Source organism: Ictalurus punctatus, chromosome 28 (genome assembly GCF_001660625.3).
Source record: "Ictalurus punctatus breed USDA103 chromosome 28, Coco_2.0, whole genome shotgun sequence".
Classification (NCBI taxonomy): domain Eukaryota; kingdom Metazoa; phylum Chordata; class Actinopteri; order Siluriformes; family Ictaluridae; genus Ictalurus; species Ictalurus punctatus.
The window spans coordinates 7,603,379-7,624,411 of record NC_030443.2 but is presented as its reverse complement, the minus strand read 5'-3'; the positions used below and the strand labels follow the sequence as shown (position 1 = coordinate 7,624,411).

The 21,033-nt window shown below is 39.1% G+C and overlaps 1 protein-coding gene across 6 annotated transcripts in view; it reads left to right on the top strand.

The window, feature by feature from the left end:
* The window catches only part of fcho2 (FCH and mu domain containing endocytic adaptor 2), a 136,835-nt gene extending 126,602 nt beyond the window's left edge, over window positions 1-10,233 (top strand). For all 6 annotated transcript variants that reach the window (XM_053677248.1, XM_053677247.1, XM_053677250.1 and 3 more), the window contains 5 exons: window positions 3,564-3,696; window positions 3,968-4,167; window positions 4,371-4,435; window positions 7,618-7,782; window positions 8,007-10,233. In XM_053677248.1, coding sequence (XP_053533223.1) covers window positions 3,564-3,696; window positions 3,968-4,167; window positions 4,371-4,435; window positions 7,618-7,782; window positions 8,007-8,029 — 586 coding nt within the window. In that variant the 3' untranslated portion in view covers window positions 8,030-10,233. The remainder of the gene's footprint in view (window positions 1-3,563; window positions 3,697-3,967; window positions 4,168-4,370; window positions 4,436-7,617; window positions 7,783-8,006) is intronic.
* Window positions 10,234-21,033: the final 10,800 nt, after the last annotated feature.

Sequence of the window (21,033 nt, the reverse complement as noted above, 5' to 3'; positions counted from 1 at the left end):
AAGTTATTGTAACTGTGACCTTAATTGTCTACCGCCTGTAAACTGTTAGTGTTTTAAGGACTGTTCATAATTGTTTATGGTTCAATGTTTCATGAACAAGCATGAAAAACATTGTTGAAACTTTTTCCAATAAAGATCTGTAAAGCTTATTTTGGTTTTTCAAAATTATCTTTAAAATACAGTCTTCTGAATTTTTCTTTTTTTTTTTTTTTTTGCTGGGGTATATTTCCATCGGGGGTACCTATTTTTCACATGACTATCTAGCTAGCTAATATATATATACAGACATTATCAAGTCAATAAAAACATTTTAGATTTTCAAACATTAGTTTTCCTGCACAAAATTAACTGTTACAGAAAAATGTTTGTATGTCAGTAAAGAAAGCACCATATTATATAAGAGACCACTTTTCAGACAACAAACATAGTGAAGGCTGTTGGGTTTTGCTGCAAAAATAAGAAGCAAGTGCGACAGTCAAAATCTCCAGAACTATGGCTGGTTCTGCAAGATGCTCAATAAAACGTACAGGTAATTTCCTTATAGAACTGCAGAAATTGTACTGGAGACTACAATGATTATTTATTTTAAAGGGCCGTTAGACCAAATATTCACTCTGTTTCATTTATTACTGTTTACTGCTCTTTGTAGTATTTTTTTTTTAATGTATAAACATTTAATTTAATTATTTTTGAAGGCATCTTTGCTCAGCGATGTGACAAGTTGAAATAAGAAGGTGATATGAAACAGGTGAGGCAGTCGTCTGATCATAGTATATAAGAAGCCTCCAAAAAAGGCCTAGCCCTTCAAGAGCAAGGATGGGTCGAGGCTCGCCAATCTGCCAACAGATGCGTCAGTGAATAATCCAACACTTTAAGAACAACATTCCCAAAAGACAAATTGGTAGGATTTGGGGCATTTCACCTTCTACAGTGGACAATATAATTCAATATAAAAAATTCAAGAGTTCTTGTCAAATCTTGGTGTGTAAAGGGCTGTCAGCTTCAGGTCCAAAAGCCTGCATCTGTCATGGTATGGGGTGTGTCAGTGCCCATGGCATGGGTAACTTGCACATATGTGAGGGCACCATTAATTCAGAAATATATGTACACATTTTGGAGCAACATATGCTGACATCCAGAGCAGGACAACGCCAAACCACATTCTGCCTGGATTACAAGCACATGGTAGTGTAAGCAGAGAGTGTGGGTTCTAGCATGGCCTGCCTGCAGTCCTGACCTGTCTTCAATTGAGAATGTGTGGTGCATTATGAAGCGCAAAAGGCCCTGTACAGTTGCCTATCTGAAGAAATGCATAATGGATGAATGGGAGAAAATTCCACTTGCTGAACTTAACCAACTGATGTCTTCAGCGCCCAAACACTTAATAAGTGTTATTAAAAGAAAAGGTGATCTTACACAGTGGTAAACAGTCGACTATCCCAACTTTTTTGGAGTGTGTTACAGTCATCAGATTTGCAATTAGTGTATATTTTCAAAAACACATAAAATTCATAAAGTAAAACATCAAATAATGTGTTTTCAATATAGTAAAGGGTGAATTGAATTTTAAAATGCCTCTTTTTTTTTTTTTCTTTTTTTTTTTTTTTTTGGCATTTTCTATACTGTCCCAGCTATTTCAGAATTGGGGTTGTACTTATTACCCTCCATAGGCAGCTTTTGTGATGACTGTCTTTGATATAAGGTAGCTGGACACTGGTTATATATTGGGCGGTTTTCACAACCCACTGGAATGCCTTCTGGTCTGAGACAGTGCAGTTGCCGTACCACACTGTGATGCAATTTGTTAACACGATTTCAATAATGCAGCGGTAAAAGTTCAGAAGAATCAGGGGGGATAAGTGGGATTTCCTTAGTTTCCTAAGGAAGTAAAGGTGCTGTTGCACCTTTTTGATCTAGGTGGATGTGTTGAGTGCCCAGGAAAGGTTCTCAGAGATACGGACAATCAGGAACTTAAAACTGGTCACATGCTCCACTTCAACCCCATCAATGGGAGTGTGTGTGGCCCTCCTTGTACTCCAGTGGTTCACAGTAATCCGTTTGGTCTTCTGGGTGTTGACTGCAAGATTGTAGTTGGCATACCATGCTGTCAGGTGCTGACCCTCTTCCTTGTAGGCCGTCTCATCATTGTCACTAATCAAGCCTAAAACCGTGGTGTCATCTTCAAACTTGATTATTGAGTTAGAGCCATACACAGGTGTGCAGTCATGGGTGAAGAAGGAGTTGAGGATTGGGCTCAGCACACAGCCCTGTGGTACGACAGTGTTCAGAATGAGGGTGGGGGAGTTGTGGTTGTAAAGCCTAACAGACTGTGGTCTGTTAGTAAGAAAATACAAGATCCAATTGCAGAGGGAGGTGCCGAGATTAGTGAGCTTGTAGATCAGCTTGGATGGGATGACAGTGCTGAAGGCAGAGCTGAAATCAATGAATAGCATCCTGAAATAGGTGTTGCTATTGTCCAAGTGAATCAGGGCAGAGTGGAGAGCTGAGGTGATGCCGTCCTCAGTTGACCTGTTGGGTCTGTAGGCGAACTGATATAGGTCCAGTGTTGGGGGTAGGCATATTTTCAGGTGAGAGAGGACCAGCCTCTCAAAACACTTGGCAACGATGGGAGTGAGAGCGACAGGGCGGCAGCAGCAGCATGGTACTGGTACAGTGGTGTCTGTCTTGAAGCAATATTTTGATAGAAATCCAAGACTTTTTTTAAGGCAAAGAAGTGAAATGTTTTGCAATGGCCAAGTTAGTCACCTGATCTAAATGCAATTGAGCATGCATTTCACTTGCTGTGAGGCAAAATGCCCCGAGAACAAGCAGGAACCAAAGACAGCTGCATTAACAGCCTGGCAGAGCATCAGTTGGGGGAAAACAGTGTCGGGTGATATCCAGACTTCAGGCTGTCATTGACCGCAAACAATTTATAACCAAGTATTAAAAATGACAATCTGATTTAGTTTGTCCAATTACTTTTGGTACTTTAAAAATGGGGGACTATATGTGAAAAGTGCTGTAATACCTAATTTGTATGTAAATACCCATAAATAAAGGCTGAAAGTCTGCACTTTGAACTCAAATCCATTATTTAATTTCTAATATACTCTGGTAGGCAGCTAAAAATAACAATAACATTGTTAATGTCAAATATTAACAATATGGACCTGACCATATTTATCTCTCTCACACATGCTCACTGTTTCTCTCCTCTTTTTTTTTTAACCTCTTTTTTTATGTGCTCTGGTTTGTATGTAGATGAGTCCAGGAATTAGACTGGAATTTATTAGGCACATGCTTTGAGGAGGGTGCTTTGTTTCATGCTGCAGCAGTGACACACACCCAAAAGTTAACTATTAAAATTATTCACTGTTTACTGTATGTGTGTTTTACAAAAACTGGAGCTTTTAATAAAGAAATAAATAAAAGAGCCAAAAGGTCTCCTTTTTTGCTATTGAGGTCAGGGTTAGATTTAGGTGTAGCATCATAATTAGTTTAATGGAATGTCCTCAAATTGATAGTAAGACAAATGTGTGTTATGTGCGTGTTTCATGTAGTGACTCCTCCAAGAATGACACAAACACTAAAGATTTCTGGATGAATATGCCTGCACTGATGGCATATCTCAGGAAGGCCTCAGAACAGAATCCAACATCATCTTACTACAATGTGGACATCCTCAAATACCAGGTATGTACTGGGTCCTGTATTGTGCATTAGATCAATATTGTGTCTGTTCTGAAATTATGAATCCTACACAGTGCACAGCAGTACTGCCCATGGCAGACAATTGTAGTATCTAAGTGAAGTTTCTAAATGAAGTGAAATAAAAAGTATTTTTACTTCAAACCGCCCTTTAAAACTGTTCTCAAACTTTGTTTCCAAGATTCTTTGCAATATATTGTAACTTGTATCCGTCCATTATCACTTGTGAAAATCTCGTGTCATTCATCTCCGTTAGGTGTGTTCTAATGGGATTCAGTCAACGCCGCTAAATCTGGCAGTGTACTGGAAGTGTGCACAAAACACTACAGACCTGCGGGTGGATTACCACTACAACCCAGAGGCTATGCAACCGCCTGGACCACTCTGCAGTGTTCAGGTCCTTGTACCTGTCAGCGGTTGCGTCACCAACATGCACTCACTCCCCAGTGCCATCTGGTGAGGCACAGGAACACACCAAATCTTACATCCCATTTAATAAGATAATATTTCTCATCTTTCTCTTTCTCTATTAATCACTCACTGGCTAATAGAGGGTGGAAATATAAAAGAAACGCAAAATATATATTAAGATTTTTAGTCTGGGTCATTGATATGTCTAGTAGTACCAAGTCAAATGGTTTTGATTTTTTTGGTTCCAGGAATCCAGACCAAAGTAAGTCATTATGGAAGCTGAATGACATCTCTGAGAAGTCTGAAAATGAAGGTATGGACATAGGCTATGAAGTAAAATCACAAAAACCCATTTTATTTGAAAGAAATTTCAGTGTTTATGTAGCTTAGCAATCATGTGCTTACTTTATATATGCACCATATAAAGTTAAGCAATAAAATTACTGTTTAAAATGGTTATAATATACCATTATATATATGGTTTTCTAAATATCTGTACAAATATGACCTAAAACAACATCAGATTTTCACAGAAGTCCTAACAGTAGATAAAGAGAACCCAGATAAACAAATGAGAATAATATTATACTTGGTCATTTATTTATTGAGGAAAATAATCCAATATTGCATAACTGTGAGGGGCAAAATTATGTGAACCTTTGTTTTCAGTATCAGGTGTGACCTCTTTGTGCAGTAAAAGTGCAACTAAACATTTGCAGTAACTGTTGATCAGTACTCAGGGCTCTGCGGTAACAATTGTTTTTAGGAGGACTTGTGCTCCTAATTACAAAAATTTAGGAGCACTATTGAAATTTATTTATTTATTTATTTATTTTAGAGATGGTAATGTTAATGTGCCACAATAAGACACAAGTAGGCATGAGAAGTCTTGAGCTTTTCAATTGTGACAGAATTTAGGAACACTGTCTGAGCCATGACAAATTAATTTACCTTCTGATAAACTAAATTACATTTTTTTTAGTTAATTTTACGGACTGCATGCAAAAAAAAAAACACAGCCGTTAACCTGTTCCACCTTATAAACCAATACAAAAAACCTAAATGTTCAGTCTTTGCTCCTCTTTATATTTAAAGCTACACTATTAGCCATTTTCCAAATTCTCCAAAGCCAATTCTCAAACCGCTCTGTTTATATTGTGTATATATATATGAATAATCTCATATAGGATGGGATTGGGTGAGTTCATTTACCCACCAGATGCAAAGTGCTTTAGTTTAATGGTGTTCATTAGGGATGATCCAATCAGGATTTTTACAGCCGATACTGATTTTTTGTCATCCTGATTGACCGAAACCGATCCAGATACCAATCTATTTTTTGTTTACGCTTTAATCCGGAGGTCTTTCATAAACAGTTAAATGTAAGCTCTCTGCTCATGGTCACTGTTAATTGAATTCAAATAAGAGCAATGACACAAATACTGTTGGTTAATTGATAAATAACTTTCTAAGGAAATAGCCTACTAAGCTTAATGTCAAATTGATATTAAGTGCAACCCATAGTAATTAAACATTATTTAATTTCTCATTTTATTTATATTTTATAATTTTATTATAATATCTGTTTTTTCTATTCAATTATTTATTTTTAACTAAGCACATTTTCTGTCTTTACATTTTATTAGTTTTTTTTGTTTGTTTGTTTATTAGTTGTTCCTTTTAGATCGGTTCCCCCAGTACAGTGTTGCCATGTCTGCTGATAATATTGGATTTTTGGGGGGGATTAAATCAAAACATGAAAACTGGAGTTTACTTTTCTAGAGATATCTGGCAACTGTGAGTTTAAATGGAGTGAATGCGCAGTCTGTTAGAAGGGAGAGCGGCAGCATACTATATGTTTGCAGACTGAACAGTTGCTGCTCTTGATTATGATTGGTGAGGTATTATTTAATTTAAAAAATTTTGAATTACACCCCCACCTTGTAGCGTTAGCATTATTATTAATTTACTGGCACCCAATGCCACTGTGGCTACACGAGCATGTAGGTTCAGGTCATTCTGCATGATCAATAAAATATTGCAGTTTGTGAAATTGGCAAGTTGAGAAACGCAGATGATGTACAGTGTTACTCTTGTCATCATAATGGCTTCTTTGTAGTATTTGCACACTTGTTCGGTTGGCTGAGTTGATGAAAAGTAGTGCAGAAGTAACTGTTGCACGGTGTAGATACATTTTGAAGTTGTAGTTATTGTATTATACGACTTCTAACAGTTCACTCGCACCGGTGCACCTATATATTTTTTCATAGTCGCACAAAGTACTTTTCAGTCACAAATGCGAGTGAAATGGTCACACTGTAGAGCCCTGGTAATGCACATTGGCTTGGAGAAATTTAAGCCTATACCTCAGTACAGAACAGTTTCAAATCTGGGATGTTAGTGGATTTCCTCACATAAACTGCTTACTTCAGGTCTTTCCACAACATTTCTATTGAATTAATGTCAGGGCTTTGAATTGACCATTCCAAAAGATTGACTTCATTCTTCTTTAACCATTTTTGGTAGAATGACTTGCGTGCTTAGGGTGTTGTCTTGCTGCATGACCCAGGACAGATGTCCTGACATTTTCCTTTAGAATTCGCTGGTATAATTCAGAATTCATTTTTCCATCAATGATGGCAAGTCGTCCTGGCCCAGATGCAGCAAAACAGGCCCAAACCATGATACTACCACCAACATGTTTCACAGATAGTATAAGTTTTATTATGATGGAATGCAGTGTTTTCTTTTCTCCAAACATAACACTTCTTATTTAAACCAGAAAGTTCCATTTTGGTCTCATCCATCCACAAAACATTTTTCCAGTAGCCCTCTGTCTTGTCGACATGATTTTTCTGCGGATGGGAAACAGTGCTCTTTTTGAACAGCAGTGGTTTTCTCCTTACAATCCTGCAATGCACACCATTATTGTTCAGGATTCCCCTTATAGTGGACACATGAACATTAACATTATCCAATGTGACCTTGAGGCCTTTAGTTGCTTAGAAGTTACCCTGGGTTCCTTTTAATCTGTCTGACTGTGGATTAGTGGAGTCCAAACTCTTTAGAGATGGGTTTGTAACCATTTTGTTGTGAAGATCAGACTTTGATAGATCCCTGTTTTTTTAAATAAAACAAGGCGCTCACTCACACCTGATCGGTCATCTCACTGACCGAAAATTCTAATTAACTGCTAATGCTAGAGATTCACATACTTTTTCCACTCACAGATATGTAATATTGGATCATTTTCTTCAATAAATAAATGACCATGTATAATATTTTTGTCTCATTTGTTTAATTGGATTCTCTTTATCTACTTTTAGGACTTCTGATAATATTTTATGTCATATTTATGCAGAAATGTAGAACATTCAAAGGAGTTCACAAACTTTCAAGCACCACTGTAAAACATAACCTTAATTTTAAAAAAAATGATTTTGGAGTCACCTCTTAATGTATTAGATAATGATTTGTTTGGTGTGTGTGTGTCAGGTTCTGGCTCTCTGAGGGCAAAGTTTGAGCTCTCTGATGGCCCATCAATCCCAGCCACTCTGGCTGTTCAGTTCTTTAGTGAGGGTAGTACTCTCTCTGGAGTAGAAATGGAACTGGTCGGATCTGGATATCGACTCTCCCTCAATAAGAAGAGATTAGTCTCTGGTAAGACTATACATTTATAAGACCAACTCTTCATTTGAAATGGTTTAAGGCAGGTTTAGTCATTGTTCTGCCACTCCCTCAAATCTCCACAGTGGCATGCAATGTGCACACATTAACAGAAGAGTACTGTATTAGATGCTATGAGTGTGTAATATTAGTAAAAATACAATTTTCTGCATTCATCCTATTTATATAATAAATGGCAAGATTTTTGTATGTTTCAGGGCGATATATGGCAGATTGCTGAGATGTCAAACCAGAGGCACATTTGATCAAACTATTGAAATATTAAAGGATTGCTTTTCATTGTCATTTTATTCCATCTTCTCTCTTCATGGCGGAGGTTAATGGAAGGTGAAACAAAAGGGCTGTCATGCTGATGGCTCCTCTTATGCCTTTAAATATTCTCATGATTTTGAACTATCCTTCCATCAAACCAAATGCACATTTTTGTTGAAGAAAGAACTTTTTACTACACTTTTTTTTAAACTCATGTAGCACTGAGAATCAAACACTGTCTAAAAAACTAATAAAGAAAACCAATAAGGAATGTCCAAATACTGAAGAATGAGAAAATGAAAAGTACTAAACTGATATTTTAGACTTTTATATAGTGTGTTTTCATGTATAGATAAATTTTTACATATAGAAAATATCCATTTGTATAGACGTTAAACTGTTATTTGTATAAACATCTTTAAGTCCTGATCATTAAAAAAGAGGGTCAAGGAGGGACAAAAATGCCTCAGGAAATGTTGAACACTTACATTCTGTCCAAAAAGCTACACCTCCAGGACAGGCCTTAGTTCTTATTTTGCATAAAATCAGTGGAGCATTATTAATTGTCCCCTGGATTCTGCGTAATCTAGACTTCACATTCTATTGGTGTACTTTTGACAAACATGCCCTTAGGTATTACCCACACAGTGGCTAAAATTTCATACCTCTCAATAGTTTTTATTTCTCAAAGTAACTGTGCAATGAAGGTATAAGCTATTAAATGGATCAGTAATGCGATGTATGTTTAGTTTATGTTTAGTTTAATTTCAATGTTAAGAATTCTGGTCAGTTTTTTGAAAAATTTCAACAAAAACAAAGAAAACCAAAAATTTGGAAAACTGCCCTTAGTGCCTATTTTCTAAACAAACTTGATGATTTCTTTCTCTACAAGCTTATCTTTGTGCCAGTTCCAATTTTTATTATTTTTTTAACTGGGACACTGAAGGGAAAATACTCATAAATGATAACGTTAAATGAACCCCTTTCTTTAAAAAAGTGTTGGTAATTGGGGGGGGGGGGGATGCTTCCAGCTTTAAAGGTGACACATCCAAAACAGACAACTTTGTACATTTTAAGATTGATTTCAATCTCCCCACACATTTTGATCTTTAGTTTTGAATTACTATCTTCTTCATGGTCTCTGTGTTTTAATATTTTATAATATACAGCATATGATGTCTTGCCCTCAAAATACAGAACTGATGAGCTGATTCCCTTTTAAGCAGATGAATGTGTTCTTGCTAAACTTTATGTTTGGATAATTGCTGTAGTTGAGCAATCCTTTTTGCAATGAATTACTAAATGACTGGGCCCTAAATGACCCAAATATTTAAGTATACACAAAGGCACAGAGAAATTATAGTGGAAATGATTGTGACCCCCCCCCCCCCCCATTTTTTTTATTAATGAATTATTTTGATGTAATAATACAGTAATATTTTACTATAGCATTAAATTATATATTAATATAGTACCAACATTCCAGCAATTTCATTATTTTCTACCAATTTTTCTACCATTTTCTGGAATACCTGCTTGTTTCTTATAGACACAGGGCAGTCTAGCTTAACTGTTGCATGTCTAAGTAACTAACCATTCAAAACTGCTAAACAGAAGTGCTTTAAGGGGCTATACACAGTGTTTGTTTTTCTTTTCTTTTTTTTGTTTTTTTAAATAATGGCCAAGTGCCTCATATTTTTCTCTTAAGGGTCAATTATCTTAAGGGCTACTTTAACCAGTGGGAAGATGGAGATAGACCCTAAATAATACAGTGGAATGTTTGATATGTACTAAAACGTTAAATGTGTAATGTGTAAATGTGTAACATTCTAGGAAAGTTTTAGGTTTTAACAGCAATATAATTTTCCACAGGATCAATTTTTATGACGTAACTAAGCAGAGTTTTTAAATTCCTAATTTTTACTGCTTTATTGGAAATTTTTAAGATGTATGTAATTGTGTAATTGTATTGAAAAAATATTAAAATGACATTGGGCATTTAGTGTGGAGGCAGATGTCAACCAGTGGACATTAGTCAAAACTAAACTGTGTGACACTTTTTCTGTCCAGTAAAACTACATGACATAAATGTCTAATTGTGTATTTTGGCAAGCTGGTTCTTGCTGCCTCTACAACCATCAGATAAATGTGTGAATTTTGAATCTTCTCAAATCTTGTCTCTTGCTCCTTTTGCTCTCAAGTTCATGAATGTGTTAAATGGTCTGTGTAAATGATTTTTCACAATATTTTTACAAATTTACCACTTTTTTTCTCATGATTTCAATGTCTGTAATAAATGTGTAATATATAAATCTATACAAATATAAAAAAAATCACAGTAGTTATTTGTTTGATTTATTTTCTTTAAACAAAAGAAAAAAATTATAATCATAAATTAGAATTAGAACATGGTTTATTGTAATGGATATTAAATATAAGCTGCTTTCTATTTTCTTGGTGATACACAAAACACAATTTAGCAGAAGCTATGCACAATTTACTTATGCAAGGTAATTTATAAGCAGAAAACTCTGAGTCTAAAGTTTGAGCTTGACTTAATCTGCGTTTCTTCCATGTCTTGATATTACCAGCCCATGCAGAATGTTGTTTACTTCTAGAAGAATCACCAAACATAGGCAAAAAATGGACCTTGTTAGCGTGAGCCATGACAGTGCAGTTATCCTCTGATAATAGTTCAAGTGAAACAATTACCTAGTAACTTCATCTGATTAGAATATCAAAACCCTTCAGCAGAATGTAACTCTTAAATGTGACAGTTGGTGTATATTATTACTGAATTCTTTTCTGTTGTTCAGAGAAAGAAAGGGTATGAAATAGTGAACAGATGATTTGGAACAAGTAGCTTAATATCAAGTGCTATACTCTGCATCTAGATTTGATTATTTCTACTGGTGAACAAAAGGAATGAATTAAGATCTTAAAATTAATCAAGTTTTACATTAAATAAGAATCTAAGTACATCAAATTTAGAATTTCTTTTTAAGTTTGTTATTCAGGTGTACATGCATTTGTCTCTCTAAATTATATTTGAAAACCAAAACCCCTACCAATAGGTGACACACATGCTCTGTGAATACAGTTTTTTAAAAAAAATCATCCCTTTTGCAAATTGTGTAAAACCAGGTACCTTTGTTAATGATTTGGCCCTCATGTCACTCAATTTTGGAGAAATGTAGCATCCAAGTTATCTGATCTGTTTTGTAATGCAGTGCTTGCAACCTTACCTGTATTGATTTTGAATGACTTCTCAGCACTTAGCATTTCTAAACTCAAAATGCGATTTGTAAACACTATTGTGAGTACAATACAGTGTGTAATTGTGCTCAATAGGGTTTAGTCCATCACCTTCACCCTCAGCTTCTTTAGCAAGGCTGTGGTCATCTTGGAGTTGTGTTTGGGGTCATTATCATGCTGGAATACTGTCCTGCGGCCCAGTCTTCGAAGGGAAGGGACCATCCTCTGCTTCAGTATGTTACAGTACATGTTGGCATTCATGGATCCCTCAATGAACTGTAGCTCCCCAGTGCCGGCAGCACTCATGCAGCCCCAGACGATGACACTCCCACCAGCATGCTTGACTGTAGGCGAGACACACTTGTCTTTGTACTCCTCACCTGGTTGCGCCAAACATGCTTGACACCATCTGAACCAAATAAGTTTATCTTGGTCTCATCAGACCACAGGACATGGTTCCAGTAATCCATGTCCTTCGTCTGCTTGTCTTCAGCAAACTGTTTGCAGGCTTTCTTGTGCATCATCTTTAGAAGAGGCTTCCTTCTGGGACAACAGCAATGCAGACCAATTTGATGCAGTGTGCGGCGTATGGTCTGAGCACTGACAGGCTGACCCCCACCCCTTCAACCTCTGCAGCAATGCTGGCAGCACTCATACGTCTATTTCCCAAACACAACCTCTGGATATGACGCTGAGCACGTGCACTCAACTTCTTTGGTCGACCATGGCGAGGCCTGTTCTGAGTGGAACCTGTACTGTTAAACCGCTGTATGGTCTTGGCCACCATGCTGCAGCTCAGTGTCAGGGTCTTGGCAATCTTCTTATAGCCTAGGCCATCTTTATGTAGAGCAAAAATTCTTTTTTTCAGATCTTCAGAGAGTTCTTTGCCATGAGGTGCCATGTTGAATTTCCAGTGACCAGTATGAGGCAGTGTGAGAGCGCTGACACCAAATTGAACACACCTGCTCCCCATTCACACCTGAGACCTTGTAACACTAACAAGTCACATGACACCAGGGAGGGAAAATAGCTAATTGGGCCCAATTTGGACATTTTCACTTTGGGGTGTACTCACTTTTGTTGCCAGCGGTTTAGACATTAATGGCTGTGTGTTGAGTTATTTTGAGGGGACAGCAAATTTACACTGTTATACAAGCTGTACACTCACTACTTTACATTGTAGCAAAGTGTAATTTCTTCAGTGTTGTCGCATGAAAAGATATAATGAAATATTTACAAAAATGTGAGGGGTGTACTCACTTTTGTGGGATACTGTATCTTCCCCTTCCCCACCATCAGCCCTGGCATTTTGTGTCTTCGCAATCCGTATGCATATCTGTTTGTGTGTATACAGTGCCCTCCACTTATATTGGCACCCTTGGTAAATATGAGCAAAGAAGGCTGTGAAATTTTGTCTTTATTGTTTAATTTTTTGATCTTTTGTTTAAAAAAAGTCACAAAAATACTCTGCTCTCATGGATATCAAACAATTGCAAACAAAACACAGGTTTATTTTTTTAAAAATGCGTTAAATAAAGGTGTGCAACAATAAGTTGGCAACCCTATGAATTCATATGAGAAAAATATATTTGAAGTAATTGATGGATGGATGGTTAATTCACTCATGATGGACGGCCACTGTTTAACGAAGCGTGTTAACAGAAGCTATTTGTCAGATAATGTCTGACTGGGTGGGGATGAATAGACCTTTATCACAGTGGAACCGAAAGCGCTCGTCGAAGCAGTGTATCGATTCTTCCGGTTTTGCTCACAGAAGAATGGCATCGAGACATCAGATGATATCATCTTTATTGACATTGCCAAAATTGGGACAAGAAGATGTGGTTCGCTTGGTGAAGAAACATACCAAAGTGAAAAGGGATACAAGTTGTTCTTCAAACAGTTTATTTTTAACTACAATGGTAGTAAATTTCCATGGCAACGTATTGTGGTTGCTAGTTAGTTATCCTGTTAGCTTCTCCTTATTACTACCAGAGAGGTTTTACTATGAACCAACACTGACGTAGCCTAAATAAAGCAACTTCTACAACAGTTTGCCGATTTGCAGAATTTGGGCAGATAAATTGAATGTCTGCAGTAAGCTGTTTCAATTCAGTTTGCGCAGTCTACAACGTATGATTTGCTAAGGTAAAGCTAAGTTCACAGTACACGACTTTCCACATCGGCAAATCGCTGTGCTGTTCACACTACATGACTTACTGTCTTGTAATCGGAAGTCATGAAGTCATTGTGGTGTTCACACTACATGATTGCTTGGCGAAAGGGGGTCACACATTACACGATCTGACAACCACTCTGTCACCTGATGACTCTATCTGGTGTCCAAACTACGTTTTGTCATGAAAACGCACGCAAGAAGTGACACTGACTACATTTACATGGACAGCAGTGATCTAATTATTGACCTTAATCTGAATAAGACAATATTGTGATTAAGGTGTTTATATGAGTCACTTTTAGAATACTCCTTTCATGTTCCCGTTTTACATGTTATAGAACATAGTTCGATTAATGGCTTACGTCACCACGCCACGCCGTCCGACGTTCCCTCTAGAATTTCACATATCAACATACAGTTATGGTACCGTATACAGTTTTGGGTGTTTTTATTTTTAATTTTACGAAAGCTTCAAGTAATTATTTGTCATGCTGTATGTGCAAATAGACGACTGTTTGAAGCCGTGGGCTGCATCCCAAACCGCGTACTTGCCTACTATATAGCTGAGATACATGTATTTCTCCTAGTACATAGCAGGTAAGTATGTGGTTTGGGACGCAGCCGTGCTCTCGTTTACCATTAAACGGTTGAGCACTGCCGTGTGTCCTGTCGCAAAATGCGGTGAAAACTTCCACACGACGTTAATAGTGTGATTAAGGTGTGTACATGTCTGTAATGCACTTCGATAATGCGACTAAAACAGGAATACTCCCCCTGTCTTAATTCGATTTGTGTTTGAGTATGACTTTAATCGGATTAAGGTAATAAAAAAAAAATTGTTTACATACTAGTTTCTTAATCAAAGTATTGTCTTAATCGAGTTAATATTGGATTATTGTTGTCCATGTAAATGTACTGACTGATATATGACACGAAAACCACGTGCAAAACAGGAGTTTATTTGAAGACGGACGTAGGACAGCAACAAGCAGGGTGAGCTGTTTCCGCAATGATTTGTGCTGAGGAAACCCCAAAAAGTAAAAGACAAAGAAAGTGTGTGAAAGAGTGTATTAGCACACACAGTTAGCAGGGACGGTGTGCTGGTGATGTGTCGTTCATGAACAATTTGTTCATTTTGGATGAATCTTTAATATGACTTGGGAACATTAATTCTTCTAAATAATTTTCTGTTTCTCATAATTCAGCCTTGGTTGCATTAGTCTATAGTTTATTATTATTTTATTCCAAATGTGATCAACGTTTGAATAAGTACTAGATCTGTTGGAGAATTTAACATGTAACAATTTAATTATATTCTGCTGAAAAGAACGAAATGACTCAAAAAAAAAAAAATGATTCGTTCATTTTGCTGAACAAGATTCAAATATCCAAGTCAGTAAAATAATCCGAACTTCCCATCACTATTGTGTGTTACAGAGAGGGTTGGAGGTGAGTAAAAATGTTTGTACAGCTTCTCCCCTTTATGATTCTGCCATAGGTTTTGCGGGTTTCCCTTCCTCTCGGTGACCTCACCCCATGCCTTGCTCTCTCATTGGCTGTAGCTCATCACTACAATCACTGTCAGTGACGACACTTTTCACACCACAGGATGTGGAGTCGCCCGACAGCTCCAGACATTTAGCATACCAAATATCTGTGTGGGGTCGCCGCTGCCTCGGCGACATGTCGTTGAGTAGTTCACACATAACGACAAGTTGCCGCCGATCAAAGGGTTTTTGTCGGCGAGCTCAGCGACTTGCAAATCAGGCTTAAAATCGTGTAGTGTGAACTAGGCTTAAGCTTCTCATGTCATGTTATCAATCCATTGTAACCAAGCCTAACTTTTTAACTTTCAGCAGGATAAGTTTTAAGTTAGCAGTTGCCAGTAGGCTGTGATAACCTCCCTCCTTCCTTTGCATGCAGTGTCAGATATAGTGAATGGCTAGGTAGTAGTACAGGCAAGTTGCTACCAAAAGAAAGAGGAGCCCCATATACTACAGATTGCATGATGTTCGGAAACATACTCTAGTCCTTACTTATTGAAACATCAACATTCTTTAAATATATTTTGTGCGCTCTTGTGTTCAGCATTTCGTGGTGTACCTTGTTCAGTTCATCCGGTACAAAGACTTCATGGGCTGGATTAGCGAGGTCACCATGAACGTCAACCCCAAGGTGTGTACTAGTCCGGTCGAAACGGTCTTTACCCCAATTGTTCCAAACAAATTGGCAAGGTGCAGCACCGGACTTTAATCTCTTCCTTCCACTCTTTGAGATGTAAACATCCTCAGTTTTGAAATGCGTAATGCACACAAACGTACTCCTGCGCATTATTTTAAAAGAAGGACCTTCATTCCGCCTTATCAGTCTCACCCATGCTTTTCTCAATTCTTGTTGTGTCGGGAAATCATGAAAACTGGGATAAGGGTGTCATTGTTAAGAATTAGAGCAGCCGGGTACACTGCAGTGACACCGACGAGAGGATTCAGCCATTAGTTTTGATTCACTGCGATGGCACTGCTGTGCTTTCCAGAAATAGGAAGTGTGATAAAGGCGTATCGTGGCAATGAACTACAAGCAGATGACTAGTAAAATTCTCTAGTTACCTCATAACGCTTCAGCGGATTAAGGCACCTGCCCTGCCCCGTTTGTTCTGTTCAGTCCAGCCCAGTGGAGCGCAAAGCCTGCCCCCCAGCTGATTTCACTGGTCAATTCAAGCAAGCAGTCACCTAAGAAGGTTGGTTATCTTTGCATACTATCTTTGTGGCACCAAAGAGTTGTTATTAGGCAATTATTTTATGACTTTTAATATACACCTTGGAAAAAAAAATACCAAGGTCTGGACTTGGGTGACCTCAGTGGTGGATACGGCCATGGTCTGAACCTCAGATTGACTCCTCACCAGCCTGAGTACAAGACATAGTACTAGTCTCAGTTCAGAACAATTGAGAAATTTTAAACGTCATAGTATGTTTGATTACTGACATTGCTTGGTGCTGCTGTACTGTAGTTTACTGTCAATAACATTAATGCTAACTTGCTAGGTGGTTAACTCACAGCAGTCAATTGAAGTCAACCATCTTGGTTGGACATATCGATTATCTAATTGCACCGCAAGGAATAAGGTGTGAGGATTCTTCCAGAGGATCTAGGAGTGAGGATACACAGGTGTATCCTATGCGGAAGTGTTTCTTGTCGAAAAACGTGACGCATGTATAAATTCTCCTCCTCCTATACATCTGTCACAATCTCAAACAAAAAGTACTTTGATGATGTGATGTAATTTTGTGTGAAATATAATTAAATAATAATATGCTTAGGAGTGCAAGGAGTATTAATATGCAAGGAGTATTGTAATTTATTGATCGTTGCATGTTTGGATATGCAAAGCTGCACGAAAGTTTCAATACATTATGCATTGTTCATTAATTCATTGTTGAATAACCCAGACATAATTTCACATAATATCAGTGCACTTAGGTTTATTAAGAATGTTGTTATTAACCAAGCTCCAACAACGTAACAGCAGAGCCCTGAAGCACAGTGAGGTAGTCCAGCTGAGCACAGTCATCATTAATTGGCATGGCTTTAAAGTGACGCTTGAGAGAGCAAGGATATTCCATTTGACAGAATGGGTTTTAAAAAAGCGGTTTAAGTGATTTTGACTGTGGGATGACTGTTGGTACCAGATGGGCTGGACTTAGTATTTCTTTAAGTGTGGGGTTTTATTCTTGTTCCTCTATAGTGCATGTATACATTGGAACAAAATTACTTTTCTTCAGGACCATGGTGCAACAGAACAGAACACAACACTACATAAAGTGCAGTACACAACCATGTGAGATGAGTGCAAAACAATAAAAACACAAAACAAATCAAACACAGGACAGTAAATACAAAGGACAATAAATACCTGAACATGGGCTGTAAACTGTAAGCTATTGTGTAATGTAGCTTAAGCAAAAGTAAAGCAGCAAAAATGAGTTCCACAATATAAAGTGACTGATGCAGCTATGTAAAGTGCGGTGCGCAGTGGTACTGAGTCTTACTGTCTTAAGTGTTTTACTAGGCCAGGTGAGCGTTTGGAGGCAGCAGGGTGTTGAGTAATCTGACTGCCCCAGGGAAGAAACTGTTGCGGAGTCTGCTGGTGGTGGCATGAATGCTCCTTTGTGTACCTTTTGCCCGATGGCAGGAGGGTGAATAATAAATGAGAGGGGTCGTCAACAATACTGGTGGCTTTTTGAGTATGCGGCAGTTGTTGAAAGAGGTGTCAATGGTGGGTAGAGAGACTCCGATAATCTTTTCAGCTAATCTCACAATTCGCTGTAGGGTCAGCGAGCAGACGCTGGTGAGCCAGCTGGTCAGGACGCTGTTTCCTGTCCCTCTGTAGAAGGAGGTGAGGATGGGAGGGGAAAGTTTGGTTCTCTTCAGCCTCAGCAGGATGTGGAAGCGTTCTGGACCTTCTTGACTAGGCAGGTGGTGTTGAGAGTCCAGGAGAGGTCCTCAGTCATGTGGCACTTTTGACCCTCTCCACAGTCATTCCCTTGATGTGAAGTGGTGAGTGAGTTGGGCTCTCCTGAAGTCGACAATCATCTCTTTACACTTATCAACAGTAAGAGATAAATTGTTGTCTGCACCATTCTGCGAGCTGGTTCACCTCCTCCATGTACACTGACTCATCAATTTTGCTGATGAGGGCCACAACTGTAGTATCATCAGCAAACCTGATGTGTTTAGAACCGAACTTTGCAGAACAGTCATGGGTCAGCAGGGTAAACAGCAAACAGCAGTAGACTTGCCCTGGGGCAAGTAGCACACAGCCCTGGGTGGAGCCGATGTTCAGTATGGTGCTGCTGGAGGTGGAGTTGCCTATCCTGACAGACTGGGGTCTCCTAGTCAGAAAGTCCAGGAGCCAGTTGCAGAGGGAGGTTAACCCAGCAGGCTCAGTTTTGTTGTCAGTTGTTGTGGGATGATTGTTTGAATGCTGAACTTAAGTTTATGAACAGCATCCTTGTAATTTTCCTTTTTATCTAGATGGGTCAGAGACAGATGGATGGTATCAGATATGGTGTCCTCTGTTGAGCAATTGGGATGGTATGCATACCGAAATGGGTCCGGTGTGGTGGGAAGACTGCTCTTTGTGTGTTTTAATACTAACTGCTTGAAGCACTTTATAAGGATAGGTGTGAGTTCAACAGGCCGATAGTCGTTCAGGCAGGACACAAATGACTTCTTTGGCACAGTAATGACTGTGGTCATCTTGAAGCACACAGGGAGAACTGCTTGGCTCAGGAAAATGTAGATGATGTCTTTGAGGACATCTGCAATCTGATCAACACATTCCCCTGAGCACCCAGCCAGGTATGTTGTCAGGACCTCCAGCATGCTGTGGGTTAACTCTGGACAGAGTTTTCCTGATGTCTGCTGCAAGCAGACTAAGTACATGGTTGGTAGGAGTTGGGGTGGTCTTCCTCGCTGACATGTTGTTCTGTGCTTTGAACCATGCATAGAAATTATTCAGTGCATCTGGGAGTGAGGCATCATTATCACAGACAGGTGGTGTAACTTTGTAGTCTGTGATGGCCTGAAAGCCTTAACACATGTGCCTTGTTTCCTTGGTGTTTATGAAGTGACAGGATTCTTACTGCATAGTTGCGCTTTGCCTCTCTGATAGACTGGGACAGATTTGCCCTTGCTGTGCGGAGGGCTGCCTTATCATCAGACCTGAAGGCAGTGTCTCAGGTTTTCAATAGCGAGAGCACTTCAGTCATCCACAGTTTCTGGCTTGCATGTGTGGTGATGGCCTTGAAGGAAGTTACATCACCTATGCACTTGCTGATGTAGCTAGTCACTGATGCTGTGTATTCTTCAAAGTCTGTGTTGTTGTGGTGTGCTTAAAACAGTCCTGAAGTGCTGAGATATCGCCCTCAGACCAGGTTCTCACCTGTTTCAGAACCGATTTGGCACACTGGTGGTCTGTATGCTGGGATTAGCATAACAGAGATGTGGTCTGAGCCCTGAGGTGGGGGCAGGGTGCACTGCTGTTCATCCCAGCTGATTCATCACCATGTCAGGATCTTGTGATCTCCCTGGACAACTCTCTGATCCCTTTGGTTACTGCACGCAACCTTGGGGTAACCATGGACAATCAACTGTCCTTTTCATCTCATATTGCTAATTTGACATGCTCATGTCAATTTCTCCTTAACATCAGATGGATTCTTCCATTTCTATCCATACAGGCCACTCAGGTGCTGGTTCAGTCTCTTGTCATTTCGAGACTTTTTTCAACATTTTTTGACTACTGCAACTCAGACTTTGCAGGTCTGCCTCTGAGCGCTATTCAACCTCTGTGACTGAACAAGAATGCAGCTGCTTGACTTCTTATCAACCTTCCTAAGTTCTCTGACACCACCCCATTGCTACACTCCCTCCACTGGCTTCCTGTAGCTGCCCGCATCAGATTTAAAACTCTGATGCTTGCATACAAAGCCAAAAATTGACCAGCACCCACTTACCTCGAATCACTTATCACACCCCGCACTGCACCATGCTCCCTCCAAACCTCTAGCACCGCTAGAGTGGTGCCACCATCTCTCAGGGTACAAGGAAGACATGCATCAAGACTCTTCTCTGTTCTGCCACCTAGGTGGGGACAATGAAAAATCCATCAGGGTGCGCTGTCTGTAAGTTACTGATAGACCTGTAGAGTTCACTTAATGCTTCCCTAGTGTTAGTGCCAGGTGGAATGCACACCTTGACAATGAGCATGGTGGTAAAATCTCTGGGCAGGTAATATGGTTTGCATTTCATAGTCATAAACTCCACCAGCTATGAACAGTAGCTTGAAACCACAATGGCATTTCTGAACCATTTGTTGTTTATGTAAACACACAGACCACCATCATGAGTCTTACCGGACAGTGATACTATCATGTTGGCGTGATGTGAGGTTAGCCCGGCTAGCTGAATGTCTGTGTCTGGAATGCTGTCATTGTGCTATGTTTCTGTAAATATGAAAACACAGCAGCCCCTGATTTCACACTGAGTAATTAGCTGTAGACTGAGTAAAGTCCAGTTTAATTTCAAGAAAGCAAACTTTGGAGAGGAGAACGGATGGTAAAGCCAGATGGCTAGGGTTAGCCTTTAGCAAAGCACAGATACCAGCTCGCTTTCTGTGCTTCCGCTGCCTTGCACACCATTTCCAGCACCCTCTTTTTTGGGCAGCAGCATCAGGCAATATCGCAGTCCCAGGGCCTGGTTCGCACAGCAACCTGAGATGCAGAAAAGCATCTAATAATGCACAATATGTGGAACCTTAAGGCCAATAGGCTACAACAACTGAAGATCATTTCAGGTTCCACTTCTGTCAGCCAAGAACAGAAAGCTGAGGCTGCCATGGGCACAGACTCACCAAAACTGGACAGATGAAGACTGAAAAAAAACCCATAGCCTGGTCTGATGAATCTTGATTTCTGCTAAGGCACACAGATGATTGGGTCCAGATTTGGCACCAACATCATGAATCCATGGACTGA